We start from the raw sequence: 22,629 nt of genomic DNA on the forward strand, positions 1-22,629 counted from the left end.
CGCATCTGTTCTTCTGTGGATAACCTGTACATATCAAAGGTTCATATACTAAGTTTATACACACAATTCTGCAATAAGAAGGCAATAATCATGCAATACCAGATACTTTATGTAAAATAAGCAGCAACCTATCTTGTATTTTTCTTTTAATTTTGAAACTGACAGAGGTGCCAAAAGACGGGAAACATCCTTTTTTCCGACTTTTTTTTTTTTACGAAAGTCCTGGGTAACGAAAGCGCAACAACGCATTTTTTAACCACGACTCCGGTTTTTTGTGCCTTAACTACGTATGTTCTGAACAACGAACATGCGTGGTTAAGGTACAAAGAAGGGAGTTGGCGAAGGTAAGTGGTGGGTTTAGGTTTTGGGGAGGGGGTGGGGGTCAGGGGGTTTTAGGTTTTGGGGTGGGGCGTTTTTGGTTTTGGGGAGTGGGTGGGGGGTCAGGGGGTTTTAGGTTTTATGGTGGGGTTGGGGGGTGGGGTGTTTTTGGTTTTGGGGAGTGGGTGGGGGGTCAGGGGGTTTTAGGTATTGGGGTGGGGTTGGGGGGGTGGGGCGTTTTTGGTTTTGGGGAGTGGGTGGGGGGTCAGGGGGTTTTAGGTTTTGGGGTGGGGTTGGGCCGTTTTTGGTTTTGGGGAGTGGTTGGGGTCAGGGGGTTTTAGGTTTTAAAGTGGGGTTGGGGGGGGTGGGGCGTTTTTGGTTTTGGGGAGTGGGTGGGGGGTCAGGGGGTTTTAGGTTTTGGGGTGGGGTTGGGGGGGGTGGGGCCTTTTTGGTTTTGGGTAGTGGGTGGGGGTCAGGGGGTTTTAGGTTTTGGGGTGGGGTTGGGGGGGTGAGGCGTTTTTGGTTTTGGGGAGTGGGTGGGGGGGTCAGGGGGTTTTAGGTTTTGGGGTTGGGTTGGGGGGGCGGGGTGAGGGATGTAGGGTGAATGGTGCCTATTGCTAATGATTTTATCAGGATTGCCTTTACAACGAAATATCGTTGTTAAGGCATTCATGGTAAAATCATTAGTAGTAGCAACGAGGTCGGTGTTCCGACCTCGTTGTTAAGGCAGTAGTTGTTTTTGAAGTCGTTGTTTCGTCGTACAATCCCAAAAGAGTGCTTGATTTATTATGAATCCTGTTACAACGCCTGAAAGATTGCAGCCCCCAGATGACCATTGTTGACAAGTGATAGGTAATGTTAGAGTGATCAGGGAGATCTGCTGTGACCTGAGATATCACCCCAGCATCACTTTCCCGCAGTAACGGCCATCATATTGAACAATTATGCTTCTTTACTCCTTATTCTCTTCTTGGCTTCAGGCGTTGCTCTGAGTGTGGCAAGATTAAGGTGCCACCCTGTCAGGAAAAGTAGATGTACTCTGATGACTGCACTTTTACCGCTATCTCTCAGTTGTGAGAATAGAATAGAACAGAATGCTACTACTTAGCGTACTGCTCACTAAAGAGGTAGCTTTGACCAGCTCCTGATTCCAGTGCACAAAATACATTCAAGAGTGAAGTCCTACCACATATATGTTAAATATTGCTTGTGTGCCTCATGATCTGGCACAATTCACATTTGATCATTTGGATTAGAGCTGCTCAGTGCTCAAACAACTCTTCACGCACAGCTTGCTCCCTTCCTGAAACCTGTTTCCTTGAGACACCATGCCGGAGACTGATGGTGGTTGTTAGAAATGGGTTTGGCAGTCAGGTTACCCCCTGTTCAAGCAAGGACCCTCACTCTAGTCAGGGTAAAAGAGGATCAACCTCAGCTACCCCCCACTCCGGTCGCGTTGCAGGCAAGCGTCGATTTACTGCCGCGAAGCCGGCGGCGCATCGATTTTTCAGCCGCAGATCAGAGTGGTGTCGATCTTTTCCCCGCACGGCAGTCGGTGCGTGGATTTCTCACTCTCGGGCTGCCAGCTTATCCTTTCAGGGTCCCAGGAACTGAATGGGCACCACTTGGCAGAGTAGGAGTCTCTGCAGTGACTCCAGGTGCTGGCAGAGAGAAGTCTTTGCTGTCCCTGAGACTTCAAACAACAGGAGGCAAGCTCTAAATCAAGCCCTCGGAGAGTTCTTCACAAGAAGGAAGTCAACTCAAAGTCCATTCTTTGTCCTCTACCACAGGCAGAAGCAGCAACTGCAGGATAGGTCCACAAAGCACAGTCAAAGCAGGGCAGCTCTTCTTCCTCAGCTCTTCAGCTCTTCTCCAGGCAGAGGTTTCTCTTGGTTTCCAGAAGTGTTCTAAAGTCTGTGGTTTTGGGTGCCCTTCTTTTACCCATATTGCCCTTTGAAGTAGGCTTACTTCAAAGCAAAGTCTCTCTTGTTTCTGAAATCCTGCCTTGCCCAGGCCAGGCCATAGACACACACCAGGGGGTTGGAGACTGCATTGTGTGAGGGCAGGCACAGCCCTTTCAGGTGAGAGTGACCACTCCTCCCCTCCCTCCTAGCACAGATGGCTCATCAGGAAATGCAGACTACACCCCAGCTCCCTTTGTGTCACTGTCTAGTGAGAGGTGCAACCAGCCCAACTGTCAAACTGACCCAGACAGGGAATCCACAGACAGGAAGAGTCACAGAAATGGTTTAAGCAAGAAAATGCCCACTTTCTAAAAGTGCCATTTTCAAACACACAATCTTAAAATCAACTTTACTAAAAGCTGTATTTTTTAATTGTGAGCTCAGAGACCCCAAACTCCATATGTCGATCCGCTCCCAAAGGGAATCTACACTTTAAACATATTTAAAGGTAGCCCCCATGTTATCCTATGAGAGAGACAGGCCTTGCAACAGTGAAAAACAAATTTAGCAGTATTTCACTGTCAGGATATATAAAACACATTACTATATGTCCTACCTTAACCATACAGTGCACCTTGCCCTTGGGGCTACCTAGGGCCTACCTAAGAGGTGTCTTATATGTAAGAAAAAGGAAGGTTTAGGCCTGACAAGTGGGTACACTTGCCAAGTCGAATTTACAGTTTAGAACTGCACACACAGACACCTCAGTGGCAGGTCTGAGACATGATTACAGAGCTACTTAGGTGAGTGGCACAACTAGTTCTGCAGGCCCACTAGTAGCATTTGATTTGTAGGCCCTGGGCACCTCTAGTGCACTGTACTAGGGACTTACTAGTAAATCAAATATGCCAATCATGGATAAGCCAATTACATACACATTTTGTATCGGAGCACTTACACTTTAGCAATGGTTAGCAGTGGTAACATGACCAGAGTAACATAAACAGCAAACACAGAGTCCAGCACACATAAACAACCTGGGAAACAGAGGCAAGAAGTTAAGGGAGACTACCCTAAGGATGAAAAGTCTAACAGTGGTTGTCAGTTATTTTTAGTATTGGGATGATTTTTGGTTAAAGAGAAATGCATTATTGGTATCATGGTTAACATCCTTTGCAGTGTGTATTTTACATGTTTTTAAATTAGTTATTGTATACATTTTTATTCTTCACTCTGTAAAGTGGAGTAGGGATTTCAACTTTTAAGTAGAATTAGAGGCTGCACAATTTTGTGTTTCATTAGCAGATTAATGTTATATAAGTGCAATGAAGTTGAAATAGGGATGGCTTATCCTAGCTTCATCAAACAAATGAGCGCACATCCTATTTAAAGCCCATGGTGTTTAGGCCTAGTTCTGACAAAGTAATAGAAAGTACAATACCACCAAGGACTATAGACCATGATCTCCGGTAAATTCCTTAAAGCAGCACACATACATCTTGTATAGTGCTGAACCAGTGTAGTTATGAAATCAAACATTTTTTAAACTTCAATAATGAATCTGAAAATGCAATGCAAGACAGTAAAAAATCACATTTATTAGTTAATGTTTAAAGAGGTATAAACCTCAATTCAGCGCTTTAAGGAGGCATTGTCCAAACTGTGCTGCATCAGTTACAAAAGCAATGCCTAGGCTATCAGTCCTGAGGAAGCGTGCTGTGAGACATTATCTCAACATGGAAATCCTACTGGGAATCTGGTGTTCTCCAGTATTGGATCTTTCAATTATTCACATGCTTGAATCATTCCCTGTAGTCGAAGTGGGATTTCCACAGTACCATAGTAAGTATACCATAGCAGTATGTATCATTACCATATGCCCTAATGGCAGTGAATAGTCACTTTAATAGCTTATCTGTGTCCTTTTTTTAAAAAAGAACCAAACTTGTACTATGACCAATTAGGTGACAGCACGCTGTAGAACACTCCCAAGAGAGACTGAGTCCCTCAGATTTTCTGCCACACGTTGTGTAAAGAGAGTCTCCCTCAGTTCTGCTCAGTTTTTTCTTTTTCAAACCTAAGAATTCATCTAAAAATGTCTGATACTTTCAGAAAAGGACTCTTCGGATCTTGCAAGTCCAGTGGAAGAAAATGACTTCGTGTGGATGACCCTTATAAAGAATGTCTTTATTCCCTCTTCCCCAACCATCTGGTAAAGGACTGTAAAATCTGTATCACTTTCTCTTTCAAGTCCTTGAAAGACAGAGAGGGTAGGCTACTTCTGCTGCTAAGGACGTCTAAAACTCCGAAGTCTATCTTCTCTGAGGAAGACACTGACCCCTCTGAGAGGTCATGAAAAGGTGCAAGATCCTCTGTTTAAGGGACATCGGAAGACAGCAGAAAAGCCTTGAAAATACACCATAGAGACCCTCTGAAAAAGGAGAAAGACAACACATCTCCACAGAGGAGGCCTCTTCTCAGCCCACCACCCCGTCTCAGAAGTCTGTGAAACCATTGATGAGAAAATTCAAGAAAACATCGGCAATGATAGTCTCGTGGACAACGGTCATTACCGTCTCGTCTACGAGGCTATCATCAGCAAGAACGACGACAACAGCCATTAGTGCCACAATCGTGGTTGAGGATTCAGCCACCGTCGATGTTCACGTCAGCAACTACACCGAAGATGGCAGCAGCATCGAAGGCAACACCAAAGATGTCATTATCAATGGCAATATACAACCATCGACTCTGGCAACTCCTGATCCAGCCATTTCATCGACAATGGCATTGTCGCCAATGATAATAAAAGTTGCAACAAGGACATTGACTCCAGCATTAACATCTCCCAGTAAGGTTTCACCTTTTCCTCCATCACATCTGCTGGATATGGAGGAGTCAGATAATGATGGACCCTTTGGATCTTCACACAGTCCATCTGAATTATTAGTTAAATATCCAGAAGATGACAACATTGAGGAGGAAGATCAATGCTTTCACCAACACTATGCTCCACCACGTAAGCCCGCAACCAAGGCATGATGAGGTGCAGTTACCTTTTTCATTGATCCAGGACTTGCAAGCTATGTTGCAGGATTTCATGAATCACAGTGGGAACAGCAGGTGATAACGCTTCTTCCAGCCAACTACACCACAATATATCCCTTTGCCTATAACCCCCCGGGTGATGCCTATGCCAAACACAGTGGCACCACCAAGGAAAGACCCATTCTCATCTGAGGAGGAATGAGAGGAAGGAGTGAACCCGGAGCCACCTCCTCCACACAATGAGTGGGATGATATCCTCATTCCCACACTGTCACCTGTACTGCCACACCCGTCAGATTCTCCCCCAGAGGATAACACGGGGTTTCATAACCTGATGGACAGAGCAGCAGCAAGGTTCCACATCCCAACTTCCATCAAACAGGCTGATAGTTTACTTTAAGATTTTAAGGAACAGGCGGGAAAATCAGTCAGAGCTATTCCCATCATTCACTATATCTGAAAGTAAGAAATAAAAATAATGAAGAACCCAGCTACAGTGGCTGCAGTGCCACCGGGGGTAGACAAGAAGCATATGGCTCCAGAACAAATTTCTGCTTGCCTTACAAGCCAGACTCTGCTTGCCATCCCAAGCCAGACTCTGATATAACAAGCTGTTCAACAGTTCTCTAAAACCCCTTCTGCTCCCATCTCTACACCACCAGACAGAGATGGCAGATGTTTAGATAATGTAGGCAAAAGGTTTTCCCTCATGTCTGCCATTGTGGTAAGAGCAGCCATCCTCAGCCGCTACGATAGGCAGATGTGGTCTGATATCCGCAAAATCATAGACCTTGTAGGTGTCGATATAAAAGCAAAAACAGCAAAGATTTTTGGAAAACACATCAATGATGCGCTACTAGCAATATAAGAAATTGCCCTTTTGGGGAGCTCGCGCAAAGGGTTTTCCACCTAGAGATGGTCATACCAACGCCCACCGCACCCTCAGCATTTCCAACCCTTTCAAACCCAATACAGACCTGCTTACCAGCCACAGTACTGTCATCCTTCTGCAGCAGTCTATACCAAATAAGGCCCTTGCTGAAAGCAACCCTCCCAGAGTAGCAGAGTAGAGACACAGGTCGTAAACAGTGACCTGCTCCAGGTGCCGGGTACAGACACTCCATCCCATCTCAGGAGTGCAAAGATCTCCAACCATCTACCCCAGTGGAAAGTAATAACACTGGACGAATGGGTATTAGACTTGGACATTTATGTCCATATCCTAGAATTTGTACAGAGACGGCCAAACAATCATCCAAGGGGAAAGCACCCCATCATCTTCACTTATTGAAAAAAGAAGCCCTTACCATGCTCGCAAAGGGAGCAGTTGAGAGAGTTCTGTTTTCACAGAAGGGCATAGGCCTCTACTCCTGATTCTTCCTGATACGAAAGAAAACCGGAAAATGGAGGCCCATACTAAACTTAAAAAAACAAATTCTTACGCAATCCATCATTTCGGATGGTCATCCTCCCTGATGTCCTGCGTCTCCAAACAACGGAGATTTCATGACAACTCTTGACTTGCAACATTCTTATTTCCACATCCCTATAAATCAATAGGACAATACGATCAGCATGCAGTGCATAAAGAAACAAGGGGGTATAGGACTGCTGACGGTTTCCCAAGATGCCCAGGATCTGTGGAAGTGGCTCACAAGTCACAAAATATCACTGAGAGCCAAGCATGTGTCTGGAGCTAGCAACACTGTAGCAGACCCACTTAGCAGTGCAGAACATAGTTGCCATGAGTGGGAACTAGATCAAACACAGCTAAACAAGATAGTCTCATGCGCAGGCACACCAGCATTGGATCACTTTGCGACAGACCAGAACACCAAATGCCAATTCTACGACAGTCGGTATCTGCTCCCAAGGATGTGGGGGGAATACCCTTTTGATCAGATGGTCAGGGATTTTTGCATGTGCTTTTCCCCCTTCCCGAAGATTCTCAGAAAGGTGATAAGAGAACACTGTCGCTTGATCCTGATTGCTCCCAGATGGCCCAGGCAGCACTGGTTTACAGAGCTTCTCCTTGTTGTCAGAATATAATCCCATTCACCTTCTAGCAATGCCAAAATTGCTTACCATAAACAAGGGCCAGATCCTGCATCTGGAACCAGCCTCTCTCCACTTATGTGCGTGGCTCATGAATTCAAAGACCTAGACATTCCTCATGATTGTAGAGATATCCTGTCTAAAGCAAGATCTGAATCCACAAACAAGACATACAGGGTAAAATGGAAGAAATTCCATTCTTGGTGTCACCAGCGTAACTTGCACCCCTTGAAAGCATCAACTGAGCATATTCTGCTGTATCTCCGGTCGATCGCGAGATCAGTATAAGTGCATGCATCTGTCAAGGTTCACCTCACATCAGTCTCGAGATACAGGCGTTCATCACACTCTTTCCCTTTGCTTCACAGGGATAAATACAATTCATGAAGGGTTTCCCTCCAGTCTGAGCTCCTCCTCCAGAATGGCATCTCAAAGTTCTCTCCCAGCTAATGAAACCACCGTTTGAACACATTCACAAGGCAGACCTAAAGTTCCAGACATGGATGGTGGCATTACTATGGACTTTCACTTCTGCTAGAAGAGCCAGCCAAATATAGGCTTTCACAACGCTGGAATTGTTTGTACGTTTCACTGGTGAATATGTACTCCTGAGAACAAACCCAAGAATCATACGCAAGGTCCCATCTCAATTTCGTATCAATGAGCCCATCATACTGCACACTTCTTGAATCTGGGTACTCCAGTGGAAAAATCTCTCCATATTCTGGATGTCAAACGATGCCTTAAATTCTGTTTGCATAGTAGTCAATAACTACGTAAAACTGATCAACTTTTAGTATTATGTTGTCAAACTCAACAAGATACTTTAGTTACAAAGGAAACTATTGCAGGATGGATTTGGGCAGCCATTTAGTTTTGCCATGCAAAGGCGAGTAAACCACTTAAAGCCAAAGCAAGAGCACCATCAGCAAGGGCAGTATCCACAAAGACTTCTCTGTTTGCAGGCAAGCCATTGATGAAGATTTGCCATGCTGCAATGTGGAAGAGCACCCAAACATTCATGCAGCACTACTGCCTGGAGTCAGTGCTCATACAGCTGTAGGACAGGCGGTGTTACGTCATCTATTCCAATAAGTTGAGCCTCTGTTCATGAAGGTTTATATTAGTATTTAAGTATAGTTCCATGTAATGTTTTGTGTGTGTATATATATATATATATATATATATATATATATATATATATATATATATATATATATATAGTATTACATATAGCTATTTTTCATGTCTGGAACATTTAAACTTCGGTGATGTAGATATATTAATTTGTTACCCACCATCCTCAAAGGGTATTTGCATGTGATTCCAAGAAAGATCAAATACTGGAGAAGAAAATTAGTTACTTACCTGTAACTGCAGTTCTCCAGTTTTTGTATCTTTCATAGATTCGCATTTGACCCACTGTCGTCCCCTGAGAACCTCCCCTTAAAGATCCAGTGATCTTATTCCACTTGTGCTCGAAAATCTGAGGGATGCAGCCTCTCTTGGGAGTGTTCAACAGGGTGCTGTTACATGGTTGGTCATAGTGCAAGTTTGGTCCTTTTTTAAAAAGGACTTAGATACGCTATTAAAGGGACTGTTCATTGCCATGATACATACTGTTCTACTATGGCACCGTGGGGCACCCATTTCGATGAGGGGAAATGATTCAAGCAAGTGAATCTATGAAAGATAGTAATACTGGAGAATTGCAGTTACAGGTAAGTAACTGATTTTCTTCTTTAAAAAAATTGAACTGTCTCTGTAATGACTACTGGATATTCATTTTTTACAAAATATTGAAACACACTCTTTTTGTTGACAAGGATTAATTTTACAAGTCGCATATTCACTATGGGCGCTGGCTCACATGCACTTATGCCCTGTATTTTACGTGATGCATAAGCAATGAAACACGATTATACATCTTTGAACTTCAGCTAATGTGTATGTTTTTTTAACTTCTTCTGTAGCATTTTCAAATTGATTGTTGAAGTTTAATATGTTTTTTGATTTCATAAACATAGTTTTCAGCACCATAAAGGATATGCGTGTTGCTATACAAAAGTCACTGAATACCTTAAACTATAGTCCTTGGTGGTTTTGTACGATCACTTTGTCCGAACTCCAGACAATTTCCTAATTTGCTTGTTAATGGATGCATAGTCATCAGTCAGCAAATGCCATCTTGTGTTTGCTGAACTGTTCTTTTCTGTGTTGCATAAAACATACATCTTAAAGTACTGCAATATTCCCTTAAGCTAATCATTTCTGCCCTAACATGACTATTAGATGGCAGATGGACCTATAGCTACTATGCCAGTCATCCAAGATGGCATTGAAAGCAATACCGATCCTTCTGCAGAAGACAATGAATGAAGGTTGCGTTGCATTGACAGCTTGTGGGAGTGTACGGGGGGCAGGAGGGGGGACGGGGCTGCTGAACACTTAGACAAGGGCAGGATAGTCCTCTTAGTGGTTGTTTTAATTGTATGACCCGGATTGAAGTGCATTGTGTTTTACTGGAGTTTATGATAATGATATAAATTGCAGAACCACAAGGTTAGGATTTTCAGTTTTGACTTCAGATGTTAGAGGGAGGATGTTTGTGGCATAGGTGCATCTTTTTTTCAAAAGTAAAAGAAGGCCTTTCCCCAGCTACAACCACTCTTCTTTCCCTCGAGGAATGGCCAGAGTCTAACAACTGATGGGCCTGATTAATGAGGCAATAGGGATTTCTGCCCAAATGTCTGAACTGCATGTTTCTAAAAATAAATATGTTCTCCCAAAATTTGCAAATATTCCTTTGTCTTCATTCATAGTTGCTTACAATTTCTAAGGAGCCATGTTTCTGAAGCCTGCAGCATAGATGTAGTTTAGTGACACTTTCTGGTCATGTGGCTTGAAGACAAAAAAGAAAGGTACCCTTGCTGACCAGAAACACTCTTAAGGCGGCTGAATCCCTGGCATCACAGACTGATATTCAGTACGGGGATCTGTGCGAGACCGAGGGAGCCCAAGATGGCAGTTAAGAACGGGTGTAAAAAACACAGATGTTGGGGCACACATGGTTGTCTTGGCACAAATATAGTCATCCATTCCTTGCTTCTCCATCGATCCTGTCACCTTATATCCACCAATACCACTGGAAAAGGTTGAGGTTAAAATAACCTAACGAGGAAACTGTATGGTTAAGCCTAGCTTAACGGAAAGTGGAACTAAATAGGACTGAATGTTACAGACCCACCTTTATTTTTAGTTTCCTCAAAGAGTCCTCTGTAACAGACGTAATTGACCCCCCTGCAAGAGAAATGATGTGTCTGGTAAGCAGATTGTTAGGAAGTGTGCTATAGTAAGGTTTTCTAGAAAAGTCTTGAAAAGGAAGTTTGGAAAATGACCTTTGCTGCTTGAAATAAGAGGCAGGAGACAGGATACCACTAACCCTGAAAGACTTCTGTCCTCTGCAAAGAGAATGACACTGGACTTATGCCTGTGAAAGTGAGGTGTCAGCCTACCAAAGGGTAATAATGACTACAGATATATGTCAAGGGTGCATATACCAGCAGCGGCTCAGCATGGCCCCCCTTGCGAGCAGCTGCAAACCAAAAAAATAAAAATTATAATAAACTATGTTTATTATTGTTTTTATTTTTCAGGGTGCGGGGCTACGAGTGATGACAGGGATGGAGGCGGAGCGCACAGCACTCCCTCAGTGTGCATGTATGTTTGGCCTGTCTCAGGCCTGGCAAACACAAATAAGGGAGCAGTGAATGGAATGCTTTCTCTACATTGCGTTAGCCTATGTCAGCTCCTCTTGTGCTGGAAGGAGAAAGGTCCTATGTTGTCTCTCTAGTAGTCTCACCTTCTGTGATGGAATGCAACAGCCCTAGTCATCTTAAAGGACCTGCATGCAAACCCATTACATGAGACCAGTCTGCACTATCCTAGGGGTCATGTGTGCAAACACATTTTCCCATAGACACAGAATGGGTAAAACCCTTTGATACATCTGGCCCTAGGTCTCTCGAAGCGAGAAGGTTAACTTGTCAGGTAATCATGAGATGGAGCAGGCGACTGCAGCTTCTAAGCTTGCAGAAAGGAGTTTTCCAGGGCCACATGCACAGTTTTCATGAAATGTATGTGATAAGCCCCAGTCCAGAAGCTTCCCTGGCACAGCGGCAGTAACCGTCCTCCGTGGAACAGTGTATGATGAGCCCTATCATAAAGCTGGTTCCAGCAACCCGTTTGTTTAGTTAGTTAATATATGTCCCTAGTGTGCACATGAAGTAAGGACGAGATCTGACCCAGATCAGCACATTTATGCAGGGTTAATCTAACTGGCACTCCCCTGCTAAGGTGCGAGTTCCTGGTCCCCATTAGACACTGATGGTAAGACATGCTGCCTATAAATAAATACAGCACCTGCCCGAGGAGGGAGTTCAGTGTCCCTTTGGCACTAACAAACTTCCCCTTACAAAGAGAGCACATCACCACTGGGGATGGTAGTTCTTCCCGACACGCCAGCCCATCCAAACCTCCGAGGTTGTGCAGATGCTGCCCACTGTCTCTTACCCGGAGAAAGGAAGAAATGTTGGCAATATTCAGATCTCCTTTCCACAATTAATGTTTATATTACATATTCGAAACAAAAGTGATGATGTTCCTCCGTGGTTAGGTTATGTGCCAACTCCGCAAACCTGTGATGCCTGTGCCACGCCCCGCATGTCTCCTGGGGGCAACTCGCAGAACCGGGCGCACTCGCTGCCGGTTTCTGTGCCAATGTCTTCTCAGAGTTACGTTGGGCACTGGCGCCCGAACCTTAAAACGTTAACTTGCTACGAGATTTAACAAGTAATAATCGATAGACCTGACAGGGCCATAGCAATTCAAGTATGGACTTTGACCCTCTACATCAAGAAGCCTCTTATTGTCAGCACGGGGATTGCTTATTTTTTTCCAACTATTTCTTTCACCACTTGCACTCTGTTTGCACTCACTGCACTGAACATTGTTGCCCACGCTGACCAATTATACCGCCACACGCGAAAGCATCTGTTTTTAGTACAATGATTCACTCCCTCTGAACGCCCGGGTTTCTCTTGTTAAAGCTGCAGTAACCGGCCGATCTAAAAAAAAAAGGAAGCATGTGTGTAATTGTAAACATACGTTTCCATAAATGAATAACTAGATATTTGTTGGTGTAACCAGTGGTTCTTATTGTCCTGTCCAGACACTGGCGGAATATATGCTTTTCAAATAAAAGCCAAAGCGAACATCTGATTCTCCCTTTAAGCCCCCACCCTTGGCCCATGAAGAGCTTTCAGCGCAGTCTGTCATACCCACCAGTACTGTATTGGAGCCAGACAAGGCTGGGTGAGGAGAACTCCCAGGTATGGAGGAGTACCTTGATGTAATGGCGATTACCTGTCAGTAATCTAGAAATTATCCCCTTTTCATCTCGATAGTCAAAGTCCTATCTAGGTGAGTTTAAGACAATCGGTTTGCGTGTCCGATAAGAAAACGCGGACACCCAGCAGTGTGCAACATCCAAACGAAAGATGAGAACTCCTGCAGTGGGGAACTTCCATACATGTGACCGGAATGCTCCCCAATCACCCAAAGCAGTGCCTTACCATAAGCTGTTGAGATGGCCTCGTGAGTCTAGTATCTCAAGGTTTCCGAAAAAGGCTTCCATTCACTGCCTGACCTTTAACTGAGAATAAGAAAAGAGCAATTATGTTAATCGGACACACATTCTATTCAGCAGAGGAGAACGTCCTGGTCGTCCAGAGAGTGTAGATTCTTGTTCTCTCAAGATTCTGGATTTAGCATGACACAAAATGTAGGGGGAAACACCTGGGTTTCCCAAAGGACCACCCCTATTTGAGAGTACCTCTAAGAAGGGTTCATGGTTCACAGTAGCACCCAGTCAACCCAGATATTTTGCTTCTGAAAACTGCACCTAGACTAGAATCACAGTAGACTGAGAGGTGAGGAAGACCTCCAGCAAAGGAAGAGTCCTGAAAATTCCCTGGCACAGGAGAAGATCGTATGGGGAGACCGGAGCAAAACCTGGTCAACAGATCAGGAAAATGGTGTGACAAGAGAGGGATCATGGGGCCAGATGTATCAAAGGGTTTTTCTCATTCTGTGGCTATGGGAAAATGCGTTGGTACATATGGCCCATGGTTTTAAAAAATGAGTCCACTTTAGAGAACTAAGAAAAGGTATGGCTCAAGGTCCAATGGGCGAGAAGGGATTTCCTGAGAAACAAAACTAAAAAAAAATGAAGACATCTTGAGAGGATCATACTGCCAAGAGTGAACCCCTGACGACTGAGCCCCCTTGAGAGGCCATCAGTATTGAGGTGTGGTTGGATTGCTGAACTGAATCTGCTTCGCAGCTAGAACTTCATCCTGTGGGGCTCCAACTGCTCATGTTCTTTGCCGCCGAGTGAAGACCAGTGACCATTTTCCACAGTGGAGAATAGCAGAGTGGGATGGTAACACAGGAAGGAATAATGAAGGGATTTGGTACTAGATTTAGGACAGACCATCTTGGGGCCAGGAAGATGGCTTCCTTTTGCTTCACCTGAATCTTCTTTATTCTAGACCGCAAAGGGGGTGGAGTGAAGGCCAGTACAGCAGGTCTGGAAACCCTTAGTGACAGAACATTCACTCTCGATGCCCCCCACATCATTGAGTGGAACTCGGGGGGAAGCCCATCGGTCCCTGATACCCACAGAACCAGGCAGCACGGGAGTGATCCAAGCATGACACTGAGGACGAAGGTGGGAGGTCTCTGGAGATTGCGCTCCCGTTAGGAATTACATAGGCCTCCTGCAGCGACTGTTCCATCTCCAACCCGGCCAAAGGACAGAACTGCACTGGTGACAGATAAAGGCTTTTGCCGCTCAGCTGCCAATAAAAAAAGTCACCCATAGAAAACCGTAACAGCTTTTCTGCATACGGATATACTTTTTTATTCTTTTTTTAGTGAAATGTGTGCGTTAATTATTATAGAAAATTAACATTCAGATGTTTCAGATTGAACAACTAATTTAAAAAAACGTCCTGAAAACATAATAAACGAAGTTCTCGCTCGGCTCTCTGTTTCAGTATAGAGTGGCATGAGTGAAGCGTATCTAATGCTGAAAAAAATTCCAAACTTTTTACGTTTTAAGTGCTTTACGGTGAAAATATCCATGTATTTTTCCCGACTTGATTAAATATTTGTGAGCTATAAACTCTATGAATTGATTTAAACACAAATTCACGAAATACATTTCTCTGCTGAAGCTCCCTGTTTTTTTGTCCTCCCAAAAGGCTCAGATCTTGGAGTTTGGCCTCGCTGTGCACGAGAAGTTTGTGCCTCAAGACATGCGCCCGCTGCATAAGAAGCTGGTGGATCAGTTCTTCGAAATGAAATCCAGTTTGGGAATACAGGTGCGTGAAAGGCTTCAATGGTGAATTTAGATGGAGATTTGTGAAACATCGTCATGGGTTCAGTACCACGCCAACATTTAACAGACACTGCCATCTGCTGGCTGACTTGCTGTATTACGTTTCTCTTCTCAATGTTTCTCGAATCGCGAGCTTTCATCCAAGGAAGGCTGCATTTTTGCTCGGTACTGACTTGCATGTGCCACATGTTTGTTTTGTGTTAATCGAACCTTCGTGAATACATTTGTTGTTCAGGCGATGTTATTATATTGGTGTTTTTGTGTCACCTGTTCAGGATTATTCGTCCTGTGTGCCAGCGAGTCCTGTTAATTTCACCAATGGAAGCCCACGAGGATGTAGAAATTCAGTGCCCTGCCCAATGAGCCAGGATCCACGAGTTATACCTAGGCGCAGGTAAGAGAAAACTTGTTGTTCATCTACAGTTTACTGCAAAAACCATAATGCGTGCTATAAGCATGCAGCAAAACACATAGGGGGTTATTCTAACTTTGGAGGAGGTGTTAATCCGTCCCAAAAGTGACGGAAAAGTGACGGATTTACCACCAGCCGTATTACGAGTCCATTATATCCTATGGAACTCGTAATACGGCTGGTGGTATATCCGTCACTTTACCGTCACTTTTGGGACGGATTAACACTCCTCCAAAGTTAGAATAACCCCCATAGTCACTAACCCGACAGCTATTAAGACATGAATATTGATTATTAAGAACAGCTTCGGTATCCATGACTAACGTTTAATTTTTTTGCGGAGCAGTCCGTTGAGCTATCCAGCTGTGAACAGATATTCCTCCTCGAGCCTGTCATCTCAAGCTTCCGCAGAAGTCAGCAATCTTACGGGACAGTCTGAAAGCTCTGATGAAGTGTTCAACATGCAGGTACGCAAACACGTGGTGTGTGTGTGTCATGGGATGAAGACTTGTTCATACAAAAAAATAAGCCAGCTTTGGTTTCCTTTTCCCCTCTAAAACGTTGAGCGAGTTGTAATGTGTGTACAGATTGCTGAACAGCATCCATTTCCATCTGATCATATTTTACTCACACCTCTGAAAAGAACAGGATGTCCTTGTGTGTGATTTTTTTTATTTATTTCTTGCGCAAAATATATATAGATTTCTGTTAACACTGTAAATGTCCTGTCTGCTGCCGTTTGTTTTTAATTGGATTAATTCACTGTAACTGCATTCTTTATTGTATCGTTTCTTAATTCATCTCCTTTTTCTGTCTTTGCCTAAGACAATGAATTTTGTTGCTTTTATTAAGGATTCTCAATATTTTGATCTAGGGATGGAGAAGATCAGAGATCGGGTCCTCCGGTTCAAATGAATTTGAAAGTCATTATTCTAGGGCCTTAGGCTACTCTGAGACGCTATCTTTAAGATACGTAGTCTTCCTCGAACCAGGCTTTGTCTCCAAATGTTTGTTGCATTTCACTGTGGAGCATTCACTGTGGTTATCACTATAATCCAGCGGCTTTGCTAAAATCCTAGCAGAGAAGGAGACCAGAAAGAGCCCAAACTAGAGTATAGAGAGGGGCCATAAGTCTTCACAGTGACACAAGAGAATCCAAATCTGCTCGGTAGAAGGGTGCTAACCAAACCCAAAATTAAAATCATCAGCGCCATTTGAGTTACCAGTGGGGGTAAAACAAGAAACCATGTGGTTGTGGTGGGGGCTACCTAACACCGGCTGTGCTGCAGGGAGAGGACAGACTGTGACTCGGAATGGTAAACCAGAAGACTGATACTATTAATCCCTCCCCTCTGATATACCTCCGTAAAAACATTGTTGTCCAGATATTTTCATTTTTGATTTGTGTTTTTGGATCGTTAGAGAAGTAATTTAGTTTGGGTAGATGTTGGTGATCTGGGCCGAATTTTTCTGGGCAACATTTTTAAAAACGGCGGATGTGTTGCAGTGATGGTGTAATATTTCAGGAACCATGAGACTTATATACTTCATTTTGTTGTCAAAACACAGGTTTGGGGTCAAGTAGTCTTATAGAGACAGAAAATAACTCCTCAGAGCAACCCTTCCGCCATTTTCCAAAATACGGCTATGAAAGTGGAAGACGAAATATGGAATTTTGGATTCAGGCGAGGTTAATTGTTCCACTTGTAGACATTTGTCTGATTCTCTCACATTCTTTGACAGTTCAAGATAACTGTCAAAGACAATATGCAGTTCTTGCAAGGTGCACACTGACTTTGATATCTGTAAAACAGCCTGAACAACCGCTCCGAAGTTTTGCATGGATGAAATCTTGACCATTCGCTATTGTGACTTATAGTTCACAACAGCAGCAGTTTTCAATTAGGGCACCTTTTCGAATTGAAATTCTTCTGGTGAAAGCTTTTTTTCAAGCTCTTGTACTAGTTTGTGCTTCACTGGTTTGGTTGAAGCATCTCCATCAAATAATGCGTTCCTGGAAGAAGATCATGCGACAGAATGTCCTTGATAAAGTCACCCCTTTCTTCACGGGCGGCACTTTCGCTATGGTGAAGGATCGTCACCCCACTGACTCAGCCAGAAGCAGAAAAGGATAGGAGCTCATTGTACATTCACATTATTGAATGTATGCATGCATGCAGTTGGGAGGGCATACAGATCTGCCGCAAATACATTCACCTCGCTGTTTACATCAGCTGCTCGACTGAAAACTTAATCTTGGAAGAAACTAGCTGCAGATAAAAACATATTTGCCCTTTGAGACTCACATGCTCTGTACTTTGTTCTTTTGTCAGTCCCTTTTGCCCTTGTTCTGGCTAAACCACAGATAACACATTGAAGAACCTCTGATTTCTGATCATTTGTTGGAGGTCGGTGAGGGGTAGCCATTGATCTTCCAAGAGGATGGGCACTGAGTTTGTTTGTCTTCGCTTTCACAGATGACTCGCATTCTTGTTGTGATTTACTGGTTTCTGCTATTTTTTGACAATTTTTTTCCATGCTTTTTTCCATTGTATGTGACTTACAGCACTTGTTGTTACAACGATAAAATGTTTGATCCTCTTCACCCATCAGTTTCATTCTTTTGTGAACTTTGTCTTGCCGTATTTCTGCAGCATCTCAAACTCTCTTCTGTCCAGTGCAGTTGATGTTAGCTTTTCTTTCGAATTAGCTTGGCATACAACACATTTTTCATTGTTGAACGAGTCCTCAGATTTTGTAGTTAGCAATACTCAGCTACCACCTGGTTGGCTCATGTTTAATAAGAATTTGAATCAGCAGAAAAACTGACACAAAAACAATATTGAAATAAATTACCGATATGATGGCTAAAACACATCATTATAGAGTCTCCATTTTGTAAAATGGCAGAAGGATTGCGCTGAGGAGTTATTTTCTGTCCCTCTAAGACTACTTGACCCCCAAAACCTATGTATCTGATAGAGACTTCTAGTTGTAGATTCCTTACCTTAGAATTTCCCTAGGCGTCAGACTGGACGCAGACATTTTTCTTTGAGCAGTACCCTTGCACGCCGTCAGGTGGCGTTGGTCAACTCCATGCCCGTCGTTGGCCTCGTGGTCACCATGATGATGTCAGGGTCATATATAAGCATGGCCATGCCATAGTGACGTCAGTTCTTTTCTGCCTGTGCCATGTGCTGATCCGGAGAGAGCTACCATGGTCATTTTTTGACCAAATTTGTCACTTTTGTCTACTTTTTTGGTGCCTTCAGGATGTCCCCAAAGACCGGTTTCAAACCTTGCGAGATCTATCACCGCATGATGCTGGTGACCAGTCTGCATCAGGTCAGTTTGTGGTGTTTGGAGCACGACCACGACCCGTTGTGCTCCGAGTGTCGGGGCATGCACCCAAAGGCTTTGAGGGAGCAGTCTGTAAAGCTCATGACGGCTCGGTGCTCGACTCCGCATCGCTCCTCATCTCGCTCGAGAGGAAGGTCTTGCGACCATTCGTGGAGCCACCACTCCTTGTCCTCAAAGTCTTCGGGTCACTCAGGTAAGAAGAAGTAGAAGAAGGCTAGGCATTCTTCGACTTCACTGTGTCACTCGGCTGATGCGACGGGGGAGGAGCATCGATGCTCCAGGCCTCCGTCCGCAGAGCCTATTTCTGGGCCTGCTCCGCACCTCCCCAATTAAAAGAATTTAATGAGGCCATGAACCTCATATTTGGGCAGTCTGACACTGCCGCTTCTCCTTTGGGGCCTGGCAGTTCGGATGGCGGCCCCTTGGCCACCGAGGGACCCTCTGGATCCACTACCGGATCTGTGCAGACGTCGGTCATACCATTGTGACCTGGGCCGGCTAGGCTGACGATGCCCCCAACGTCAATTGTACCCACAATAGATGTCGACCCAATCCTGATTCCCGGAGCCGAAATGGCGTCGGCCAACCCCACTTCTGACTTCAATGGGGCCTACTCCCCCCAGGTCAGATTCTGCCCCTTTTTCTTTGGGGTACGAATATGAGGAGGGATTGTTATCCAGACATCCTCATCTGGCGCATTCCCTTCCGCTCCCCCGGATATGTTATCAAAGATACTGGACCAAATTGGGAAGACATCTTCCAAGCCATTGCTAATAGGAGAGTTGCACAGAAGTTCACTATTCGATGTGGGCTGGACACGACTGACTCTCTGGGTAGATTGATTTTGTAGACGGTGGCCTTGAGACGCCACTCCTGGCTGAGGAGATCTGGTTTTGCAGGGGATGTCCAACAGACCTTTATGGACATGCCCTTTGATGGCACCCATCTCTTCAGAGACCAGGCAGACTTGGAGCTTGAGAAGTTCAAGGAGTCCCGAGCTACGGCTCAGTCCCTTGGCCTTTCGACTTCCCCTCGACGCCAACAGTCTGTCTTTTGCCCCTTTTGTGGCCACGGAAGGGGCTCCCTGTTGCGTCCCTTTCCCAGCCACCATGCCACCCATGTTACTCAGCTCCTGTGTGGCCGGGGATGCGGAATCCCACATTTTCGTGGGACAGGGAACCAGAGGTCTGCTCAGCGAATAAGAGTCGGAACCACGAATACTGGAACCGTGCAAGCCCAAACAACGCAGTTGCAACAACAACCGCGTTACCACCACAAATGCCTTTACCATTAATGACTTTTTCATTGTAAAGGCATTCCTGGTAAAGGCATGCGTGGTTCCAGCATGTGACTCCCCCCACCCCTACCCCAACCCTCTCACCCCCTAAAACAATCTTACCCCACCCCACCACCCCTACCCCGAAAAACAATTCCACCACCACCTGACCCCCACCCCTAAAACTACCGTGACCCTCCACCCCCCTAAAAACAAAAAATGCCCGACCCCTCACCCCTAAAACTACAGTCCCCCACCCCCCAAAACCTAAACTATCCCGACCCCGAACCCCCACCCCTAAAAACTAAAAATAGCCTGAAACCCATCCCCGCCCCAAAACTACTAACCCCCCCTAAAACCTAAACTAAAAATACCCCCACCTCCCCACCCCGCCCCTAAAACTACCGCAACCCCCACCCCCTAAAACCTAAAACTCCAGCGACCCCCCCACACCCAAAACTACTGCGACCCCCACTCCCAAAAACCTAAACTACCCCGACCCCCCCACTCCAGCCCCAAAAAACAAAAAATACCCGACCCCCACACCGTGCCCCTAAAACTACAGCGACCCCCACACTCGCCCCTAAAACTCTGTGACCCCCTCACCCCTAAAACCTAAACTACCCTGACCCCCCACCCCTAAAAACTAAAAATACCCCGACCCCACCTCGTCCATAAAACTACCACAACCCCCACCCCCTGAAAACCTAAACTACCACAACCCTCTCACCCCCACCCCTAAAAACTAAAAATACCCGACGCCCCACCACGACCCACAAACTAAAACGACCCCCCTCCCCGCCCCAAAAACTACTGTGACCCCTACCACCCTTAAACCTAAACTACTCGACCCCCCCCCACCCCGCTCCTAAAAATGAAAATTACCCCAACCCCCCACCGGCCCCTACAACTACAGCAACCCCCACCTCTCTAAAACCTAAACTACCCCGACCCCCCACCCCATCCATAAAATTACAGCGACCCCCCTAAAACCTAAACTACCCCAAAAACTACTGTGACCCCTACCCCCCTTAAACCTAAACTACCTGACCCCCCCACCCCTAAAAACAAAAAATACCCCGACCCCCCCACCCCGGCCCTAAAACTACTGAGACGCCCATCCCCCCTAAAACCTAAACTACCCTGAACCCCCATCTACGCTCCAAAAAACTACTGCGACCCCTCCATCCCATCCATTCCCAAAACCTAAACTACCCCAACCCTTCCACCCTGCCCCTAAAAAGTATAAATACCCTGACCCCCACCCCTAAAACTACAGCGACTCCCCCACCCCTAAAACTACTGTGATCCCCACCCCCGAAACCTAAACTACCCCGACCCCCCACACCCCTAAAAATAAAAAATACCTCGATCCCCCGCACCTAAAACTACAGCGACCCCGCACCTAAACCTACTGCGACCCCCCCTAAAACCTAAACTACCCTGACCCCCCACCCCACCCATCAAAATAAAAAATGCCGACCCCCACCCCTAAAACAGCTCCAGCCCCACTTAACTGATCGCGTCCTCCGACGGCGAAGAAGCAGACTCCCTTCTTCTGTACCTTAACCACGCATGTGCGTTGTTCAGCACATGCGTGGTTAAGGCACAGAACAACAAAGTTGTGGTTAACAAAAGCGTTGTTCCACTTTCGTTGTTCACGACTTTGTTTTTCCGGAGTCGTGGTTGGGGATGTTTCCCCTGCTCAGTCCACCCGGCCCCTAAGGCAGCCTCCAAACCTTCCTAGTCTGTACCCCCATCTCAAACCAGTTGGCAGCAGGATTCGCCATCTCCTTCCCCACTGGGAATCCATCACTACGGGCAGGTGGGTTTTGCAGATTGTCCGAAGGGGCTACTCCCTCCCCTTCGAGACTGCCCCACCGGCCATGCCTCCATCCTACGGCCACTAACTGGAGGATCATCTGGCACTTCTCAGCGAGAAAGTTGCATCTCTCTTGGCCAAGGGAGTCATAGAGAAGGGTCCCTGCACCAGCTTTAGGTTTTGGTTGTCATTCCCACTACTTTCTGTGGCATAAAGAAAACAAGGATTTATGTCCTATCCTAGAACTTCAGGCCCTCAATCTCTTCCTAAAGAAGAAGTTCAAAATGCTCACTTTGGCTCAGGTCTTGTCTGCCTTGGACCCAAGAGACTGGATTGTGGTGTTGGACTTGCAGGGCGCTTATTTTCATATCCCCATCCTGCGTGCCCACAGACGCTACTTACGATTCGAAGTAGGTCACTAGCACTTTCAATTTACAGTGCTCCCCTTCGGCCTTACCAGCGCCCTTCGGGTGTTCACGAAAGTGATGGTGGTGGTTGCAGCTCGTCTGCGCAGGTTAGGGGCTTCGGTCTTCCCCTAACTCGACGAGTGACTGTTGAAGGCGGACACACCCCAGAAAGTAGTCTCCCACCTTAAGACTAGAGCGAACCTCCTGCACATGCTGGGGTTCACTGTAAACATGCCAAAGTCGTACCTGACTAGCTCTCAGACGCTCCCTTTCATTGGAGCTGTTCTGGATACAGCACAGTTTCGGGCCTATCCTCCCGAAAAGCGAGTCCAGATATTCAGGCTATAATTCCGATGTTTCAGCCTCTATCCTGGATTTCGGTGAGAATGACTCTGAGGCTGTTGGGCCTCATGGCCTCCTGCATCCTGCTAGTGACACCTGCCAGATGGCATATGCAGTCTCTGCAGTGGGACTTGGAGGTCCAGTTGGCATGGCATCCGGGAAATCTCTCCGACATGGTCCAGATATCGGAGGGGACTGTGAAAGATCTGCAGTGGTGGCTTTT

The 22,629-nt window shown here is 45.6% G+C and overlaps 1 protein-coding gene across 2 annotated transcripts in view; it reads left to right on the forward strand.

Moving 5' to 3' along the window:
- The window catches only part of DOCK4 (dedicator of cytokinesis 4), a 1,300,588-nt gene that overhangs the window by 1,200,694 nt on the left and 77,265 nt on the right, over positions 1 to 22,629 (forward strand). For both annotated transcript variants that reach the window (XM_069228963.1, XM_069228964.1), the window contains 3 exons: positions 14,651 to 14,770; positions 15,063 to 15,181; positions 15,546 to 15,666. In XM_069228963.1, the coding sequence (XP_069085064.1) occupies positions 14,651 to 14,770; positions 15,063 to 15,181; positions 15,546 to 15,666 (360 nt within the window). The remainder of the gene's footprint in view (positions 1 to 14,650; positions 14,771 to 15,062; positions 15,182 to 15,545; positions 15,667 to 22,629) is intronic.

The sequence above is a fragment of the Pleurodeles waltl genome, chromosome 4_1, assembly GCF_031143425.1.
Source record: "Pleurodeles waltl isolate 20211129_DDA chromosome 4_1, aPleWal1.hap1.20221129, whole genome shotgun sequence".
Taxonomy (NCBI): domain Eukaryota; kingdom Metazoa; phylum Chordata; class Amphibia; order Caudata; family Salamandridae; genus Pleurodeles; species Pleurodeles waltl.